Source organism: Hevea brasiliensis, chromosome 9 (assembly GCF_030052815.1).
Source record: "Hevea brasiliensis isolate MT/VB/25A 57/8 chromosome 9, ASM3005281v1, whole genome shotgun sequence".
In the NCBI taxonomy this organism is placed as follows: Eukaryota; Viridiplantae; Streptophyta; class Magnoliopsida; order Malpighiales; family Euphorbiaceae; genus Hevea; species Hevea brasiliensis.
Genome location: NC_079501.1, coordinates 14,471,230 through 14,492,805, shown reverse-complemented (window position 1 = coordinate 14,492,805; position 21,576 = coordinate 14,471,230). Strand labels below are relative to the sequence as shown.

Here is a 21,576-nt window from a genome sequence, read left to right as displayed (position 1 = left end):
TTTTATAATTTAAATTATTGGATTTCAAAAAAATATAAATAAAATTATGGGTATTATCAAATAAGAAATTAAAATGTATAGAGCGAGGAAACCCGACATACTGTCTTCCGTCACCAGACAAAGTAGACAAACTGGTTGGCATTACTAGTAATGCGACGCATAAAACAAAACATCGTAATTGCGCATGTCGTGGCACAATTGGAAAAAAACACTACTCTGTCCAGTATTTGCAGAAAGATTTCTCTTATTCTACTTCTGTTAGCCTAGTCCCTCCTTTTTCTGCCTGCAGCCCCCGTTGCCCCATCCGGGCAGGGCAGGGCTTGTCGGGGTGAGTCGGAACGGATATGGCTTAACATAATCTTAAACCCGGTTTCCAGGGATGAAGAGCAGATATTAGGATGATACCACCCCAGGTTAAAAATGGATTGACCCATGTCACATCCAAACACATTTTACCAATTCACTAAATTTTCATTTCATTCAAAAGTGTATTCAACATAAAAATACCAAGTAATATATACACACCGTTCTAACTATACAACCTAAATCTTTTTACTCGGAACTTCTCCAGCCTAAGTATGATATTACAACGAGATCATCGAAACCCCTTCAATTCGTATCAAATTAGCTAACCAATCTACCAGGTTCATTTCCCAATTGACGTGATAAACCATTTTGTTAACAAAAATTTTGCAAGTTCTTGGCCTAATTTCACCTCAAGGCAAAAAAATATAGCCTCTACATTGAATGACGACCGTCTGTCCTATCTTTCATTGGTCGTTCCTCTTGGATCTCTTCATATTCTTCATCATCTCCTCTCTTACCTGCTTGCTCTTTCCAATATGCTATCAACTTTTTCAATCGAGCTATTTCTTTTGATGAAACATTTTTGCTTGGATCATTCATAATTGATCTAACTCTTGATGCATACCTGAAATGGCACAAAGTGAGATGCTATCGTTACCAAAACAATCTCAAAGATATAAGAATAATCAAGAACTAAATCAACTTGTATACAAGTTTAGTTTAGAATTAATGATATTTTCTAACATATGTTATCATGCTGATGAAATGAAAATGTCATTACCTATAAATACCCACAAAAAAAAAAAAATATAAATAAATAAATAAATTTGTATAACCCATGTGACATTTTATGCAATAACAATGAAAGAACAATGTCAACATATATTTTGAAATAAAAACATACATCAGGGAATTGTAGGTCTCATCCAAATTTGATTCAGCTGGTGATACATTTACGAACATAAGTGTCTTTGCATTACCACCAAGGGAATCACTCATTAACATCGTTAACTTGTGGTTTCTATAAGGTATGTGTTGACCGCCAGAAGATAAAGCACTAATTACATCTCCGAGTGCTGACAGAGATTTATTGATGCTTTGAGCTTCCTTAAGTTGACTACCTGAAGAGCCTGATTTCTTTACTCTTTCTGAACCAGCAAGGTCCACAAAACTTAACTGCATATGATATCAAAGTCATCATACTCAAATATAAATTAAGCCACATACAAAATCATGTAAAATAAAATAAAATAATTGAAGCTATAAGCTCAGAAATAAAATAAAATATCATATCATTGACAAGGATAGTGCATCACTAATACCTTTCCCTTTGCAAGGGATTGAGTCTGAAGATTAGTACTTTCAATAACAACTGAAAGTATCAGATGAGATCTTGAACTTTCTTCATTCATTTGAGTACCAGAAGTATGTCGCCTTTCAGATCCTCTTTGAATGATACCTTGTAACTCCTCCAATGTTGAGATTGAAATGATTGTTACATTTTCTATGGATACCATACCCTGAACATCACAAATTAATCCATAAAATAAAAATTAATGTTAAACAAACTCAAACAAATTAAACATAATCTAAAAAACAAGCATCAATTAGAAGTTAATAAACCAACAACCAACAACTTATGAAAGAACAGTCACCTTCGAATCTTTTTTAATATCCAATTTTAGTGGCTTCACATTCTTTGGTAATAAAAGGTCCACAAGTGTATCTTGGTACAACTCAACCATATATGCCTGCATCATTGAATAGTTAATAGCCAGAATTAGACCATGATTGAACGAATTTTCATTGACAGTAGTACCCACAAACACAAAAAAAAAAAAAAAAAAAATGGTATGTGCAACAAAGTTGGTAGGTACAAACACACACTATATGCACTTAAGTAAATAGATGACACATTTCACATCAACATGATGCTTAGTAACAGAAAACAAATCTTATCATGAGTAGATTAAAATCATTCATTATATAAATTGGGTAAAGAATCTAGATAATGAAAGTAAGAACCTAAATTTCAAAAAGAAAATGTTAAGCTAGTGTCAATATCAAACAATTTCCATTAAAACTAACTCACCTTCAGCGAAAATGAGAACTTCTTGCTATCACGCTTTAATATTTTAAAAAGTTCTGCAGTAGCGCGTGGTGTTAGTCCAGGATTATTGTCAGAGCCATATATTGTAAATGTCTTCCCAGAACCAGTTTGGCCATAGGCAAATATGCAAACATTATATCCATCGACAGCGGACTGTACCAAATACTGCATGACATGACAATTTCAGGGAGATAATGGCTTATGAATTAGTTGAAGAACCATCAACTGGCAATGCATATACCTTACACCAAGCTACATAAAAAATTCATATGATAAAATTAAAAAATCAAACATACCCTTGTGAAATTAAAAAATATAACTTACCCTTGTGTCCTCGAATACATCATCTTGGGTGGCATTGCCATCAAATACACGATCATATACATGTTGTTTTGCTTTATCATCTTTCCATTGATGTTCAACTGTAAATTCATCTGTGCTTGTTATTGTGTCTCTTTCCTTTTCAGCAATCTCTTTCTCACTCAAAGGTCTTAAACGACAGAAAACCCTTATCTTCCCTTTCATATCTAAAATACATTGGTGGAGTATGTGTTAGTTAAATCAACATAGAGATATATTCAAGTTAGAAAAGAAAATTGATGACACTAAAAAAATGACTAATATGACAAGGCTAGTTTATTCATTTTATAAAAGTGATATGGTGTTAGATTAGGACTTCCTTATCAAAGACTGCTTATTTTCACTCCATTTACCTACATTCTCTATTATTTCCTTTCTCTTCCCTACTTGTACTTATTGCTTTGAAGAGAATGAACCAAACCATAAACTAAATCTTATATACATATACATAAAATACATTACTTATCTAATTACTTTGAATTTAATATTATATACATAATATTTATTTAATTACCTTTTGGTTTGGTTCAAGTTAATATCTTAATAGATGCTTTTTTTTTTATATTACTTTTAATTTTATTGGATGATTATATTATATATATTCTTTAAATCATTTCAGATAAATAGCTCCAAACCATATTAAAAACCGAACCAAAGCATGATACTTTAGTTTGGCTTCATTTAGTTTTTGAAACATTCAGTTTAGTTTGATAATCACTACTTTAAATCGTTCCCATATTTGCTATTTATAACTAGCATGCATCCCTTACAGCATCTTCACCTATAAAACTCTATCAAACATATATTTGAAGACTATGTCATGGTTTACCAAGTAATTATATTATTTTTTTTACTACTATTGCAACAATAGTTATCGTCATTTTTATTTATTAAGATATTTATTAATGTTAAGAAAGATGAAAAAACACCCCTATCAAACTTGAACTAAATTATTTAACTACTTTCAGGTTATGATATAATTTTCGAATGATGTTAGGCATGAGCTTAAAATCCAAAGTCAATTCCTTGTAGTATAATCTTTCAGGTCTAAGCCTCGGTTCAAACTAAGGAGTAGTTCAGTTTAATAGTGAGTTATTAGAATTATTTCCAATAGGATATAAAATGTTATTTTTTGATAACCTTCTATAGTATTATAGTAGCGCTTCCTCAAAACTTGTTCTTCCTTATAAAGTACTTCAAGCTCAGCAAGTTGAGCTCCTTGCATCTTCAATATGGCAGCAGTTTGCTCATTCTTCCTATCTATGTCCTGAAAGAACAATAAAACTTATTAGGTTGTTTTCAATCGCTGAATTTGAGAAACTAATTAGTATGGAATCTAAACTAATGAAATATTATCATTCAGCAATATACATATGTATATACACAAAATATACCTCTTTCATTTCTCTAAGCTCCTCTAGTTCCTTCATATTATTTTGCAAGGTAGTTAAATCTGCATCCCTAATTGCAAGAGTTGATTCAGTAGCAGCTAATTCTTGTGTAACCCCTTCCAACTTCCTTTCAAGTTCAATTACTCGTAGCTTTAAGGTCTTACGTTCTTGTTCAAAGTTTTTCTCAAGAAATTCCATCTGTGTTATGACCAACAAGGAAATCAAATACTGCATAGTGTGAAATCAGTAATAAATTGATTAAGAAAATTTAAGAATTTATGATAACCTCTTCAACTTTCTTTCTTTCAAGCCTAGATATCTCCTGTTCTAGAGATATTTTTTCATTTGTCAATCTTTTCATACTTTCTTTGGTTGCATGCAACTCTTCATTGCGCAGTTTCAATTCATCTTGAAGCTTGTGCAACACCTGTGTTATGCACATTTCAAAATGATTTTAAATCACAAAAGAAACTGAAGTCCAAATCTGATTTAAAAATATAGCAACAAATTAAATATAAATTCACAGGATACATATATTTGAAGAATTCCACCTGATTATTAGTCCCAACCAAATCCTTTTTGGCATTATGCTCCACAGCTAGGTTACCAAGAGTGGCCAACCTCATTTCCATGTTTCTCTTCTCCAATAAAGCAGCCTATATATACAGAATCAATGCTCCTAAAGATAGATAAAATGATTAACAATGGGGATAAAGCTACAAAATTGCTTTTTACTAACTTCAAGAGCTGTATCCTTTTCAGCACACATTGATCTAAGTCTATCACGATCAGAATTGACTTCTACCAACTTTTGCTTTTCAAATCTCAAGGCATCTTTCAAGCCCTCCAATTCCTCTTGCAATTTTACTTCTTGCCTTTGCTTCTCATGCAATTCTTGTGATAACTGGATAAACATGTTTAACTCATTAATCTCATTACAATTTTTGCAGGCAACTACAAATATCAAAACTTCAGAAGTATCTCAGCTCAAAGCTGCTTCACAATGACTCGACACCTTGGTCCCAGCCAAAATAAGAAAATAACCAAGTAAAGCGATACAAGGTTACCATCAAAGGCACAGGCCATATGGATTCTCAAAATACTGATCCAACATCAAATTTTTTTAAAAACTAAAATAAAAAACAAAAGAAAAAACAATGGAGAGAAACATGACAATAAATACATAGATAACTTCATTCATCTTAATATGTTTATCATCTAGTAAAAAATGTGTCTACTTTTCTTATCCTATCTTTTATGTTCCTTTTACTATCTTTTCAGAAAACGTAATTTCTATTTTTTAACCTGTGTCCTAAATGTGTTCAAGACATGCTCATTCCTCAAATTATTCTATCTTCAATTATGATAAGTACATAAGTGTATCTGACACATCCAAGGCATATCCAGTGAGTTCAGAACCCCATATATTTCTAAATTATTCAAGAAAAAAAATCTTAAAAAGGCTATACCTTAATTTAGAGAAATAAAATAGAAAATTCCTAAACAACCCTACTAAAATACTAAACTATCCTAAATAAGGGTAAACAGTAAGCAGTAAAATCCGGTGCTTCCTAATTAGAACAAAAAACTTAAACTTTATGTTTATATTAAAACGAAAACTCCTAAAGTAAAATTAAAAAATTAAAAAACGAAAATCAATAAACACAAAAATAAAACTTGATTTCCTTATTCTTCATGACTAACAGGTAACAGCCTTTGGAGATTCACTCGGTCATCCCCAACACAGATACAAAACAGAAAAAACAAAATGCCATATGATAAAAATATAAAATAAATGGAGATGCAAACTCATTCGCGGCATAGTAACTCTATCATCACCAACATAAATGTAAAGCATGCTACAACTGTTCTTTGAACATAATTAAAAGTTTATTCATCAGTTACCCGATCAGTATTCTTTTGAGATTCTTCGATACTTTTGGACAATTCCTGTACACGCTTCTCATACACTTCCACATTGGAAGGCTTAAAACTGTTAGAAAGATCTCCGTTTACTAAGCCAGTTGCAGCAGACCGAGCTTTAGAATAACGGCGCAACATCACATCGTTTATGTGTGTCTGAAGAGCAACACAAATTTCTTCTCCCTGAAAAGAAGAAATTTTAACTAAACAAAAGAATACAATATAGTTATAAAGCATTTGAATTCAAGCTATGGACTCAAATAGGACAGCATTAGAGTTGTTTAACCTGCTTGGTCTCAAATTGAAAAATGTGAAGAACACCTGCAACTCGCATCTTAAAGAAAACAGCAGTATTGCTACTACCAAATTGCATTATGTCTCTTAGCTCTGCTGAATGCAAATATTCTTTTGGAACTGGACGAAAAAAATGTACCTATAGGAAAATGAATAAACAAAATGATCTGTAATGTGAAAAAAAAATTAAAAAAAAAAACGTAAATGTAGAACATTCTTAATGATAGCATGGGCTCATGAAAGTAAAACGTCTGAGTTTTAAGTCTCACCCCTCGCTTGTTGATGCCCAAAATAATCCGTCCTGGCAAAAGTCCAATAGGATCATCAATCTTACGGACACTAAAGAAAACTGAATTCCCATAAGGAAGTGTCCTCAATATTCGCAAAAATTGTTGTCTTGCATCATCTTTTGAAAGATGTTCCTACATAGCAAAAAAACTTTTAGATATTAAACGAAACATCTCACCAAAGATGAATAGTAATGCACAAGAATAGAAGCAAATAGAAAATGAAGGATATTATTCTAAAATTTAATAAAAAGAAAACTAGGAAAAAGGTTCAGCAAGCTTAGGCTTTGCAGTAAAAGTAAAAAATAGGTTATAGCATAAAAGATACTAATCACCCCTCACATTCTTCAATAAAAATGACAAGAAAGTTCAAATGTGTTTTATTTCAAACCATGTATGTTAAAATTATGACCTTAACAACAGAAATCTGACTAATCCAAGCGTCCCATTATCATAAAAAAGCTTCTTTTTTTTTTTTTGAGGGTGAAACCATTAGCATAAGAAACATGATGGTATAGAAAAACAACAATTAGATTAAAAAGGGTGAAATAAAAGAAATTTATTTTATATCTCAGATAGAAATAAACATTAAAAATATTGAAGGATTAGCTATGTTGAATTAATAACAATTAAAGTGAAGCAAATTGGAGAAGAAGCCTTATCAATGGAAGCTGGTTAATTGCAATATTTTATACCTTTATATAGCTCAATGTGGAGCTTATTTCTTTGTTGCAATAAACCACAGTCCTTAATCTAAGATAGAGGGGAAGAATCATATAGCAGTAAAGACAATAAATAATAGGATACATTAATTCAAAAGGCAGTTACGGACTATCTGGACACCTTACTGAACACACAACCCCTTGGATCAGTTTGGCCCGATTTGAGGAAAGATAAGCGGGAAAAAAAGACTTGTTAGTAACTTAAAATCTGAAAAAAGTGGTTTTTAATATTATCACTTTGATAGCAGTGTATTAATACAAGCCTCCTCCAAATGCATCATTACTAATAATGATTATGTTGAAACTTTCAAATAAAAGAAACGAAAGGCGTTGTCAACAGAACCAAACAAGCCCTATTTGTTGAAGTTAAAATAAAAAAACATAGCAAGTGTCAAAATTATATAATAAGAAAAATGGTAAACTTCCAAAAAGAATGCAAGAGAAAAATTATGCAAAATTCAAGGAGCAACATGTTCATAATTATATGTTTTAGCAATCACTGCAGCCCTGATAAATATTAGCAAATTGTAAGCAGATTAGCAGATTGCTTTCAATGTTTAGAAAAACCAGAATTCAGCAAAATTTGAGGTAAGATAATTTCTTAACATTATGAAGAAGAAATTTCTAGATTGGGTTCCAACCATTGAACGATATCGGGAAAGAATATCCAACTCCCATTCTCGCTTTCCACGGGTGATTGCAATTTGTCTAGGTAGAAACCGCTCAAGTAGGGAAGTCCAATCACTGCAGAATGTTAACTCAACATATCAAAACTCAAACAAATAGTAAGTAGAGATGCAACACCTAATTAACACTTCAACCTAGCAATTATGAAACCAAAACAAAGTTAGCAAACAACGTCAGTACAAAATTGGAAATTGAAATGGCTAACTTTAACTAGAGTTTGACAAAGGAATAGAATTACGAACGTGCATGATTCAGGGCTACCAACAAATCCAATCTCAACCAAAATTTGCAACGCAGACAACTGAGCAGCATCATCTCTTCCAACAGGATAATTGCCTAATATATAGTCATGCTGCAACTGTACAAAGATAGCCATGCATCAGCAAATCTAGAAGTTAGAAATTAATTTAAGCTTAGAAAGGAGCATGGATATCATTTCAAACAATAGGATAAAATTGAATAATATTTAAAGGACTGTTTTACACACTTGAACATATGATAATTGCACAAACATTGAGTCCGTTACAGCTTCATCCGACTCGCGAAATAGCTTTTTCTTAAATGTTAATTTGCAATGCAAGATTTCTCCCTTACTCCGATCCTTGGCTGCCTTGAATTCCGCCAACAAATCCCCTATGTATTTGTTATCATCTAACCCAATGAATTCCTCTACACAAGAACAAGTGCATTAGATCCTATTAAATGTTTGTCCAGAAAAGCATTAAAAGAAAAAATCAAATAACGTCAAAGAATAATTACCATTCCCAGGATCAGGTGACTTGGAACCCGTAACAACTTTACGGCACTCAAACAGACTAAAACTAGAATATGTCGACAACTTGATTATCCCAGCAAGTTCCTGAAATGGTATGAGTTACATTAATATAAAATCTTCTTAAAAGCTCAAAGAAAAACAAAACTAAAATATAACAAATGCAAAGCCTTTGCTATCAGTTTAGCCTAGAATTCTAATTATGCCATGTACAGTGGTAGCAATATTTGACTCAGATCTTCCACACAATTACGGGAATTTGTAAGCAGGTAAGATCTCTAACCAATTATAATTGCTTTTTGTATTTTCATTCAAAAAAAAATTAAAGGAAAAAGATCATCTGAAAGGATGGTTGACCCTCCAGTTTATCAAGATCTTACCAGATGATGTGCACATTGTTATATTCATTGTTTAACCATCTCAAACCACTTTGTAGCACTTAGTCCACACTTGTAGATGGTTGTTGCTCTAGTACCATTGTCATGACCTCAGGCCATGTGGACTACTAGCCTAACGATCAGATAGAGTTGGGCAAAACAATGGGGAACAACTGTCAACCATGGATGTTAACAATAGCTTATAAAGGTCCATGTATACAAACAATCTCAATAGTTGTGGGATTTGGGGTATCCACATGCCAAACTCACAAGATGCTTGGGTCATTGAAAAAGCCATCATTGTGGCCCTAAATATTTAGACAGGCAACTCCTTGCTTTATAGATGCGAGTAATATACAAGAAGCATTTCAAAAGGACCGTAATAAGGGTGTGCTATTTCCTTAGCGTCCAAAAGACTACCAAAAGGAAATTCTCATTTAGCCAACAACTAAACAAATTTGTAGGGATTCCATCAAATAATGCACAACACAGGCTAAGTTTAATGATATTGTTCCAATTATTTTTTACCAGTTTCATCATAATTTTTTTAGCTTCACCACAATGAGATTGAAGTAACATGCCCATCAAGATGCCATTTTTTCTGACCATAAAGCAATTATTTTATGCATCCATATTTCCACAACAAAAATAAAATAAGATTCAAAACCTACTTCATTTTTCATTTTTTTCTTGCCTAGCAGAGGAATTAATCTTTTTTTTTTCAATTACTACATCTATACCCACCAAAATAGAAACATACAGGAAATCTAACACATGATGCAATACAAAAGAAGTTCTTAAGATTTGAAGTACCTCAACAGCATCAGACACTGTTGTTGCCATGTCATATGTGATTTCTTCAAAAGTTTCATCCAAAAAGAACACTATGGTTGTAAGCTTTCGACCCGTTAGAAGAGCTTCAATTTCCTCGCGTCCTGGTATTGTATGCCTAGGACCAGCTTTAACAGAACGCTTCAAAGCATTTAACGTATTTACTGCGAGGACTTGGACCTCAGAATCAGTACTCACACCATAAGCTACATTGTGAACGTATTCAGATAAATATCCACCAATGTCCTTGCTAGGAGGCATGGAGGATGCACATAAATACATTAGCTCCCATGCTTTAATCAAGTATTGCCTGCAATGTGAAAATCAACTAAGATAGTTGGCATCAGGGGAAAAAAAAAAAAAAGGGCTTAGTCTAAGATTTGATACAAGCATGACAAGCCACAAATCATCATTTTTCTGCCTATAAAAAAAAAAAAAAAAAAAAAAAAAAAAAACACATGCCCTTGGGCATTAGCCCCAGGGATCAATGCAGGTCAGTATAAGTCTTAAGTTCAAAGCCTAGCAAGCCCAAGAGAGAAAGACAAATTAAAACATATATACATATGTAACAACTAAAAATATACATGCCTGTCAGGATTATTCCTGGTTTGCTTAGAAATCTGAGCAAAAAGTTCATCTCGAAGCTCTGCACGTTTTAGTGTATGCTTGTATAATCTTCCAACAAGTTCAATCCGTTCATCCAAGCTTACTGGAGCTACTCGATCAGATGAATCAACTCCCATGTACTTCAGAATTATTTGAAACAATTTAGTAGCTCGACTTATCAGATCGCTGTTAATTTTAAGTAATGAAGTTGGTATAGGATCCTGTGAAAAGCTCTAAGTTAGGCCTTCATGAGTTTAGCGTACACAAGAAAACAAATTGCCATGAAACGCAGCATAATTTTTCACCTTTTGGAAACAAAGCATATCCTCAAATGTGAATTTGTCCCGAACTTGAGGGCCTACAGATTTTTTCAAGAAAAACCCACGTTTTCCAGTGGATTGAATCTGTTTTTGCATCATCCTTAAGAATCCCTCAACCTACAAAGAACAATTATATGGAAGTCAATGAAAACATAAATGATCATTAAGCAGAAATGATAGTTATAACTTCAATAATAAAACCTAACTGAGTAGTTTTTCTTTCAGATGTTACATAAACAGCAAGAAAAATTATTAAGTAACCTGAAATTTATCAATCAAAGGAATGGCACCGGCAAGTTCCGCAGGAATAGCAACTGAAAGCGTGGCTTGTGTACTGCAAGGTGGAAGCAAAACAAACAGAAATATTTAGATGGTAGACAAACTTTTGCACATGGGCAAACAAAAAAATCCATCTTGAACCTGCTTTCGAGAATTTTTGAATAAAATGTAGCATGCAATTAACAGAGAAGAAAAAGAAGAACCCTAAACAATGGCAATATTAGACTTACGGCGTTGCAAAATTGGAGCCATCACTGTCATATCCATCCCCATTAGAAACAGAAGCAGAGGTGTGCAAAGGAGTGTCTCCGTTTCCATAGGTGGAACTAAACGAAGACATACTCGATCTTACACTTTGAGCAATTGGTTACTGCACATCAAAATTAATTTAATTCAAGTCCACTAATTAAACAAAACAAAATGGGATATTTGAAATAGAATTATTTATTCTTCTTTCTGAAATGAAATGAAATCCCAGAGCTCCTCAACCATTTTCTGATAAACGACAAAACATACAAAGCCACAATATTAAAAAATGCAGAGGATAATGTAGTTTCGAAGAAGAGATCTAAACACAAACAGATCGAAATACAGACATTAAGGTGAAGACGACCGGAATGGAAGTAAAATTCACAGATCGGAGGAAGAGGAAGAGGAAGAGATGAGAAATAGAAATGCATAAAAATAATATGGACCTTTAAGCGGAGCAGAGAATCAGAGATCTGAGCTGAGATAAGAAGAAGGAGTCTGTTATTCAAGACAGAGAAAATGTGAAGAGAGAGAAGAATGGAGGCAAGATTCACGAGAGTGTTATAAATGGCCGCTTTCGTCTTTGCTCTTTCAGATTCAGGCATACATCAAAAACACTTCAAATTTCAAAACACCCTTTGCCCATATTTTCAGTACACTTCTATTTATTTTTTTTTAATTTTATTTGCCCTTTTATAATCTGATGGTCCAACTCCTCCTTTTCTACTGCAACAAGACAAAAAGAAAACTGACCATTATAATTATATATATCTTCTTTTTTTTTTTTACTTATTACACGGGAAGATGAGGGGGTGTTTTTTTTTTTTTTTTTTTTTTTTTCCCTCATGATTGGTAACACCACTTTATCACAAGTTTGGTGGGAACATGAAAAATATGCTTCTTATTCTTTCAGGGTAAAGAAAAAAAAAAGAAAGTGAAAAGATAAAACTCTCATTCAAGTGATATAATCAAGATAATAAGACCATTTAATTTTGCAATCTTCTTGTATAATCATAATGTATTTTAGTGAATGTATTATAATTTTCATCTCTCTCTTAATTAATTATCTCTATTTCTTGAATCAATTTGAATGATCGAATAGTAGACAAAAATAATGAGAGATAAATAAATTATATATTTTATTAGAAAAATATGAATTAATAGTGTAAAGATAAATAAAAGTAAGTTTTATGATCTTTATTTTTTAAAAAAAGATCTGTTTGAAAGTAAAAAAAAAAAGTAAATAAAAGTAAACAGACGTAAATTATATATTTTGTTCAGAAATAAATAAATTAATAATAATAAAGAGTAAGGAAGTAAGGTAAATTTTATTCTCTCTTACTCTCTAAATCTTAATTTTTCTTATACTCTAATTTAGGATGTAAAAATAAAAGTAAAGAAATGAAAGTAAAAAATATTTTTATTTTTATATCTTTTAAATTTATCTTTTCTTCGTCTATTTTCAAACATATATATATATCACAGTTTTTATCTTTTTACTTATTTACCCTTTTTTTACCTTCCATTACTTACTATTATTTTCTCATCCATATCCAAACACACGGTGATTATTATTATTATTTTTTTAATTATATACCATTGAGTTTACAATTTTTCAAAGGAAAAAAATGAGAAATTTGTAAATACGAAAAATAAAAATATAGGTTGCATCTAAATTATTGAGATTAAAGAAAAACCCTTTAAAAATTTCCTAAATACAAAAAAAAGGGGAAAATACATGCAAATAAATTTCTCATTTTTCTAATTTTGTAGTTAAATAAAAAATTACTGTTCTTGATTTCAAAGTTCACAACAATTTAAAAAAAAAAAGAGATTGACAAACGAAATTTGAAAGCTTAAAGAATTGAAAATAATAATTTTTTCAAAATAATTTTGAATAATAATAATACAAGATGAAGGCAACCGTCTTGATTGAGTTTCATTTTCTTTGGAGGTATTTTTATTTGGAAGGTAGTAATAGTTACAGTGTAAATCATCAAAGATTTATTTGGAAAAAAATTATAAAAAAAAATTAATTAAATTTTCACATAATCTTATTATTTATTATTATTTTTTTAAAAATAATAATTTTTGAAATTAAAATAATTAAATTCTTTCACTTATTTAATGTTTAAATATTAAAATAACAAAAAATAATTTAATATTTATAAAAATATGAAATGGTTCATTTTCGAATATTAAAATAAAAAAATATCAATTTAATTTTTATAGAAAAAGGAACCAACCATTGATAGGAATCAGTGAAATTTCGATAGACACAAAGCAGATTAGTAGCTTGAATAATTCAGACCACAAGACACCGACTTGTTCAAAATTAAGTCAAAGCCTCAGCCTCAGAGGGCAGAGGCAGCAGAATGATATGAGAGGAAATTTCCTGGGACCCACACCCACAATCTTTGTCCTTAATATTTGGACAAGGCGAGGATGCTTTGCTGAGAGAGCTGTCCAAATTTATGAAATTATTATTATTATTATTATTTGTTTTACACGTCTGTGTCACGTGACCATTCATAAAGACTCGTTGGATAGCCGGCCCCGCCGGTGCCGGCGCTTTGCCAAGAAAACTGAAAAAGTCTCAGATCAATCAATGAATAATAATTTCAAGTTAGTCTTTCTACCATTGCCCACCAAACCAAACGTGTGATTTCATTAAAGCTTTTACGTTTTCAATTTTTTATTGGTTCAATTGTAACTCCAATTCAAATTCTCAGAGACGATTCAAAGCTTTTATTCCTCATCAAGTGATGGTAAGATACAAATACATCACTCTGTCATCCAAATCAAATGGGTGTCAAAACATTGGAAGACCAAACTAGGAAGAAGAGGCTACCGCGACCATATTCTGCAAACTTTGCCTACACAATTAAGGACTTCACTCAGTTCTTTTTCTTGCTAAAATGGCATACAGTTTCTAGCATGATACTTAAATTGCACTGCAGATGCCAAGCAAACTTCAAGAGAAGTTATCAGGCCATTTCATAAGACACAAGTCGGCCTGAGATACAACACATACATGAAGAAACCATTAAGAATGTGCAGATGTAAGAGTAGGACAATCATTTAATGGAGCTAACAACATGAACACAATCCTCTTATTGTCCCACGACAATAGGGATAACCATGATCAGAACTTATGGAAGTGCTGTGAGAAAACCAAGAAAATTACTTCTTCACCGGCGACTCATAACTTGCCAAATGACTGGCATCAAACAAATTAATCAAACTAATTAATGGGTAGGCTTTGTTCCTGGAACTGCACATTTTTTTAAAAAGGTCACCTACAACAAGGAGGATCTGGCCAAGAACAAATAAAATGCAGACATACCTGAATGTAGCTTCCAACCATGAAGACCTTCTGACCATTGCCACAAGCAGAGAAGTCCCTTTAATGTGCCACACCAAGGTGTCTTATTTACTTGTCGACCTGAAATCCCAAGAGGATTCACACAATCTTGGAATTTGATTTATTAGTGTAGCTTGAACATATAGCAGACCTTACATGAGCCATCATGCAATAAAAGTGTAAATTTCAAATTCCCAATAGGAATTAAAGACCTAAAGTGACTTTTGGTAATTATCACTGACATTACCAAATCTATGCTCATGGTTATTATAGATTTTGGTGCACGTTTAACAATTCAGTCAAGAGTTCAATTAAAGGAAGTCTGACTCAATAAATCAAATATCAATAAGAGATTAAAATCTCATAACCAACCAAACCTCTCCAGAACATCAGGAAAATGTCTTGATCAGTACTGGAAGTCATTTTAATAGCTCAATGTATTTTCTCCACTTCTTCACATGCTTGATTGGAATGGACATGCCAAATTCTCTAATTTTTCAAGATGCAAAGAAGTTAGACCCTTTACTTCACAGAACTTTTACCCAAACATCTTAAGTTTTCCATGACAGTTTGAATTTGCTCTGAAATAGCCATGTAGAGATACCTCTGTGCTGCTTCATCCAGTCCATAATGGGAAATGCTGGGCCATCCTCTGGTACGAAAATGCAGATTACGAGACATGGAGATTGCCATTTGCCTCATTTTAGGAAGGTCAAATTCCATTGGCTCATCAAAAACTATGTTAATTATTTTGTTACATAATGGAAAAGGAGGCCTTCTCCCAAACCAATAATTCTCAGGCATCACCTGCATTTATAATTCATGGTGTAAAATGAGATAATATAGACAATAAAAATGGGTCAGTTAGGATAAGAAATAAAATCACCCATATGATTCAACATATTAGCAACTTAAATATAATACATTCTCTGTAACTTCATTTCACTTAAATGTGAATGATAGGTTTACATATATGTCAAATATTGAAGTGCTAACTTTAGATATGCATGGTTAAGCGTTCAGAGTTTTTATTTACATAACTTCACAAATCATGGCAGCCTGGAAAATAATTGTAATCATGATATAAAAGAGAATCTTCCCCATGCCCAAACTGCTAAGGAGAGAGGATTTTCCCCAAAAGAGGCTTGTTCTAGTTAGCACTATCAAGGGCCTCAAGGAGAATCTTTTGGACGCTTATTTTTTCAATCAAACGTGTGAATGGAGAAATTTGTTCCAATTATATGCATTTGGTTAGATTTACTTGCCAAAATAATGAAATGAACTTTTGCACCCCAATAAACAATACCATCCTACCCCTCCAACCTATTCAGTTCTCTTACTCGAGGTTTTAAAAGATGTAATCAGTAATGGTGCAATGAAATAGAACTAAATCAGTCCCAAAAGAACCAATCAGCTGGCAATTCGGCGAACTATTTTAAATCATTAGCAAAATGACCAAAATCAACAATAAATCAAGAATTGAACTAATATGCAAGATATCAAGTCAAAACACACCTAAAATTATTTTAATTACATATATTTTTAAATATTTTCATAAAAAATACTTAGGCTTGAAGAGTGTGAAAGAATGAGACACTTGCCAAATCAATGAGAAGCCAAGGATAAAAAAAAATCTCAAGATAGAACGACACATAGAGCTCAATTCTTTACTTACACAGATTGGACTGGGCTTTTGATTGAGAAAACCCTATGTTACCTAGTGTCTAAAATCAAAGCCAAACATTATCTATCATCTTATAAGCTGTTTCTCTTCATTCATGGTTTAATATCAAACAGTGTTTAATTGTTTATAAGTCGCACGTCTTAATGTGTGAAAGAATCAAATGCATACCAGTACTTCTTAACACCATACTAAGAAATATGAAAACATGTTCAACCACAAGGTCCACAACACAAACACTGGATGGAACATTAGCTCAGTCAGGAGCATATTGGTCATAAATCATAACTCATAAGTACTATATTGAGTAACCTATTCAGGGCTTCCTCACCACATCATTGTTCAACCTCCAGTCAAACAATAGGGTAAACCTTCAGGCGAGCACTTAGGAGCAATGCCTGCATAACCTATGCATGGAAAAAAATGTTAATGGCTAATTAAGTACAAATATAGGCCCAACCTAGGTGGTAAACAAGTTTTTACAGTGACATTGGTGCATTCATGATTTTCTGGCAAACAAAAGTATATTAGTTGCAAAAAAGGAAAAAAGGAGAGGAAATCTTTTAGCGGATTCAATAAATTTTAAAGAAGTTACCACCTCAAAACCTTGATGAACAATGGGCAAGACTATTGGGGTTATAGGGGAACGGACAATAAGACTCACAGTTCCCCATTTTAATCGTCTTATTGGTGCATCCTCTTGCAAAACTTTTCCTTGGGGAAATGCATGCAGCTGTCCATTAGGGACATAAAAAGAAACCATCAGAACAGCAAGTAAAATGTGATTATCTGTTGAAGAGGAAGAACTAAAGGAAGAACCAGATAAATATAGAATTCATTGATGGAAAAAAATCTAAAAATAATAATTTTTAAACCACTCACATAATTAACTACACTATGCATGTATTGACAACAATTTGTGAGAAAGTACGTATGCGTCTATGAGAACTTGTGAACCTCAAACATTTTCCAATTAATGAAATGGCCACTAATTAATTTAATACTCTGGCTTAAGCAATAAACAATCATTGAAATTGTTTTGACAATTGCTAAAAGAGATCGTGATCTCAAAAAAGAAGGCAATCATATCGTGATACAAATTCTTAAGAGGTCCTTCTACAAAACAAGGAAGCCAACTAAGCAAAAATTTATTGTTCCTCATATCTCTTGCATAACAGTAGTAAGAGTACTATATGGTCTATAATCCCCCTACATATGTCAGCATTATCTCTGGGTCATTGATACAAAGTCCAGAATCTTTCTGGTTCTATTCATCCAAAAAATGCAGCAGGTGGTCAAACAACTTGGTACTAGAATGCTCATACAGCTTTCACAAATGTGGCCATTAATTACTGGTATCAACAAGAGAAAGAGGGAGGTGGATAGGAAGAGTCCAATCAATTCCCTATCAACATTTAATAAAAGTTCATTTATCGAACTAAACACTCTTTTATAACAAAATTCCTTTGAGCCATAAGCCCATAACTTGTATTAAAAACAAAGAAAAGTAGGACATAACCCATAGCCATAGACCAACATGAAATTAATTCAGGAAAAGGCAATAAAAAACAAGGGTATGGAATCAAGTGAACTGACAGACTCTATTCCCAATCAGATGAATGCAACTTGTATGTATTTGCCTAATCAGATCAACCTACGTCCTACTCCCTAAATTTGGAACCTTTTTAATGTTTTACCTTTTCCTAAGTAACTATTCAGCAGATAACTTCAGTTATTCTTTTGCGCCCATAGAGTTCAAGAAAATAGTTGGAGAGATGGTAAGAGTGGAAATGTTGAGCAAATAATTTAAAGTGGAACATCAACATGAGAAGTGGGAGGGAAGGTAAGAAATATATTCCTAATATGACCAAAGATACCAGAATGTAAGTCAATAATCCGAAAATGAGAACATTACAAGTCGAGCAGAGTCAAACGAGCAGATTAAACAAATTTAGCTGCCTCTTCCTTCAATAACCAGCCCCCAGACCAGATTTGTTAACAGACTTGGATGCTTCCCACGCATTACTGATCAGTTATCACTAACATTTGGCCCAAGGAGTTCATCTAGAAAACAGAAAAAATGCATAAATTAAAGTCATGCAAATCATGGACCATTGTGATTATATTCAGATGGAACTCCATATAAAAGGAGTCTGTTTCAATCATGCGAAGAAAGAACAATACAATATTTTAGAAAAAATACCCATGCTCCATTGCTCAAGTGTTCAAGAGCTTCATTCATGTGTTCTTGATAAATTCCAGCACCCCTAATAATAGGTATACATTTCCCTGCACAATTTCCAATTTCAGAAACAAAGGCCAACGTTAAGATTATTAATTATACTAATAATCATTATGATAGCAAGCAATTCCAACTGGGTGCTACTTAATAGAAGCGGAACAACGTTCATGCTTGTTGATATTATTTTCACACACCAAATATTGTTATGAAGAGAGAGAGTAATCAGCCTCCTTCAATATAATTCGAGAATGAAAGTTTACAAAGCAAAAAAGTAAAATGCAAGAGTCATCTTATTTTGACAAATAACAAGTTCTACCAAAGTCATCGCTGTTATTTATGCTTTAGCAAAAGAGTGATTGTGAAACCTTATTTTCATTTCATTCATAAAAGCACATAGAGATAACTCAATCACAAGTAATGCATTCAACATAAAACAAAAAGACAAAAGGAGAAAGTAGAGAAACTAGAAAAAAAAAAAAAATCATCCAACACATTATAATTTACGGAAGGAAACTAGCATAACCAACATGGCATAACAAAAGGTTTTACAACCCTGTGTTTGGGATCTAGTTAAAGGACAATTAACCTGGAAATCAGATTTAAAATAGTTCGCAGGTTGTGTTTTTTAGATTTCCTACTTTTGTGACCTATTTTGATTAATTGGAATAGGAGCTTTTAAGAGAGAACTATTCAATCTACTGAGTATAAGAACCCAATTTAAAGAAACTAATGCATGCTTTTCTCTTTCCTAATCATACTTTTACAAATCTGAGAACAAGCAAAACCAACAAAGTAATTACCCAATGCATAAAAACTCAAAAGAGTAATTGACTCCGCCTTTAAGCTACATATGACAAATATAAAAGAGAAAAGGAAAACTGTAAAGAAAACTAATGACAACTGTTGTCCCTTAATTCACTATACCCTTCTTGCGTCTGTGATAAAAACATAAGTAAACCTGCCCAAATGGAACCCCTTATCTGAATTCTGTTTTCCCTGCTTGCACGTTTAGCTGCAAGTCCATAACAAGAGGGTTCTAAAGCTATTCACAATGGTTTGAAACCCTCAAAGGTTAGATAAATTATCTCTAAACAGCAAATATAACAGAATAGCAGCTAAACCGCATAGAAATTACGATCTTCACATCAGTTTCTTCTAAAGAAACAACAAACTTGAGTCCCCTTCTGATGTCTATGGTAGTGTTTACCATGAATTATTGGCCATTATAAAGCCTTAAGTCCATGTTATCCTCATCTATACAACACTGTTGCTTCGAAATTTTAACATTTTACCTGATTTCCAAATGTTCATATTCTTGATCCTTCACGAAATTAATATGGCAATGTAGCTCCACCAATGTGCCCTGTAGTTGAGAAAAGAGCATCTTTTGAGACATCACCCCACAATAGACAATGCCAGAATAGTCATCCAAATCCCAAGCACACCCTAAATGAAAATTTCCCTGCTATTACTAGATCCCCAAATGAATCTTTGCATGCCTACAAACAACAATCTGGTGGAGTTTTATGAGCAAACGAATGATATAAATGATTAATGCACCATTTTAGCAACTAGCTAGGTAAAAAACACTCAATAGCCCCCCAGAACTGCCCTTGAAACTATTCTGGTGAAGAGTTCTATAACCAAAATGAAAATGGAAAAAGAATAATAAGAAGTTACATAATCTTCTTCCTAAGTTTCTAGGACTAGAAAAGGAATCACAATTGCCAATCTAGCAGAATATTGTATTCTATGTACTGATTTTCTAGAAATAAAAGCAATAGACAGCTTGAATTAGTAGCCTAAGCATTCTGAAATTGTAAAGTGACCTTCAGCTGATTTTTCATGCTCACATATGATCTAAAGAAGTAATTTGAACCCTCAAAAATATTCTTAAAAAAAAAAAAAAAAAAAAAAAAAGAGGCTGATAGAATATTTTGAAGAAATACGACAGCAGGGGATTTTTGAAACAAACATCTTCAGCAGCCAGTACCCATCGAGCCAAACTTGTATCAAAGGATGGAAAACCAGGGAATCCCCACATGACAGGATCATCCCAGCTATTAAAAAGAAAAACAAATAAAATTAAAAACAGAAGAACAGCTAGAAGGGAAAAAAGAAGAAAGAAGATGGAACGTTATGCTATGACATGTTACGTGGACATGTGATTGCTAACAGTGATAAGGGTTACCCCAGAGGGCCGAGATCGGACAAGGTGAATGAGTGTATCAGCATTATGAACGGAGGTGCTGTTGAGAAGATTCGCTACTGCCTTAGCGAATCCCCCTACTGCCATGAACACCATCTTCCTTGGAATCCCTCCCATGAGTTTTCCCTTTCCTGCCTTTCCCATTTTTCGCCCCATTTATTCACCACTCCCGAGTCCTCAGTAGGATAGACAAACCCATGCCCCGTTTCTGACTTCTGAGTCCTGAGACTGAGGATTTGGTTTTTGTGTATGTTAATATTTGGACCCATTTCAACATATCGAGTCAGGTTCGCTTTGTTCAAAGGAGACGAGAGAATTAAGGCCTTTTGGCATTCAGCTTGTAAAAATCAATTTTCAGAGAAAAAAAAAAATAAATTTAAATTTTATTTAAAAATAATTATAAATTTATTTATTCATATTATTATAATAAACTATATTAAATGTAATTTTTAACATTTTCTAATTCATATATTTAAAAAATATTATTTTCAATCACCTATTAACAATAATAAACAGAAATTAAGCATATTATTATTATTATTTCACTTTTAGGGAAGAAAAGAGTT

General features: G+C 32.7%; 2 protein-coding genes across 9 annotated transcripts; both read right to left on the bottom strand.

The window, feature by feature from the left end:
• Positions 1-450: 450 nt before the first annotated feature.
• On the bottom strand, positions 451-12,147 carry LOC110654561 (kinesin-like protein KIN-14E). Its single transcript, XM_021810585.2, has 24 exons — positions 11,961-12,147; positions 11,496-11,635; positions 11,248-11,320; positions 10,972-11,103; positions 10,649-10,887; positions 10,043-10,370; positions 8,840-8,939; positions 8,568-8,749; positions 8,323-8,438; positions 8,035-8,137; positions 6,654-6,806; positions 6,377-6,523; positions 6,073-6,273; positions 4,907-5,071; positions 4,719-4,823; positions 4,454-4,594; positions 4,171-4,365; positions 3,917-4,043; positions 2,741-2,943; positions 2,399-2,581; positions 1,962-2,057; positions 1,629-1,826; positions 1,211-1,482; positions 451-931 (listed from the first exon to the last, which is right to left on the bottom strand). The coding sequence occupies exons 2-24, from the start codon at positions 11,603-11,605 to the stop codon at positions 739-741; spliced, it is 3,762 nt and encodes a 1,253-aa protein (XP_021666277.1). The 5' UTR covers positions 11,606-11,635; positions 11,961-12,147; the 3' UTR covers positions 451-738.
• Positions 12,148-14,239: 2,092 nt separating this feature from the next.
• Positions 14,240-21,321, bottom strand: LOC110654562 (N-acylphosphatidylethanolamine synthase). 8 transcript variants are annotated; one of them, XM_058153043.1, is made up of 7 exons: positions 20,958-21,321; positions 18,763-20,861; positions 18,475-18,623; positions 17,158-17,292; positions 16,891-16,966; positions 14,861-15,685; positions 14,240-14,788 (listed from the first exon to the last, which is right to left on the bottom strand). In XM_058153043.1, exons 1-2 carry the CDS (start codon positions 21,164-21,166, stop codon positions 20,651-20,653), a joined length of 420 nt encoding a protein of 139 aa, XP_058009026.1. In that variant the 5' UTR covers positions 21,167-21,321; the 3' UTR covers positions 14,240-14,788; positions 14,861-15,685; positions 16,891-16,966; positions 17,158-17,292; positions 18,475-18,623; positions 18,763-20,650. The 8 variants fall into 8 exon arrangements, 4 of the variants coding, with proteins under 4 accessions (XP_058009026.1, XP_058009027.1, XP_058009025.1 ...); XM_058153044.1 differs by having other exon boundaries at positions 14,240-14,530; XM_058153042.1 differs by having other exon boundaries at positions 14,240-14,390.
• Between the last annotated feature and the right edge of the window lie 255 nt (positions 21,322-21,576).

Coding starts and splice junctions, on each gene's coding strand:
- LOC110654561 (XM_021810585.2), bottom strand. CDS start 11,605: ATGTCTTCGTTTAGTTCCACCTATGGAAACGGAGACACTCCTTTGCAC. Junction 5,072..6,072: donor CTCAAAAGAATACTGATCGG/GTAACTGATGAA, acceptor ATGTTTATCCAG/TTATCACAAGAATTGCATGA. Junction 2,944..3,916: donor CTACTATAATACTATAGAAG/GTTATCAAAAAA, acceptor AATGTATTTTAG/ATATGAAAGGGAAGATAAGG.
- LOC110654562 (XM_058153041.1), bottom strand. CDS start 21,166: ATGGGGCGAAAAATGGGAAAGGCAGGAAAGGGAAAACTCATGGGAGGG. Junction 20,862..20,957: donor GTTAGCAATCACATGTCCAC/GTAACATGTCAT, acceptor TCTTTTTAATAG/CTGGGATGATCCTGTCATGT.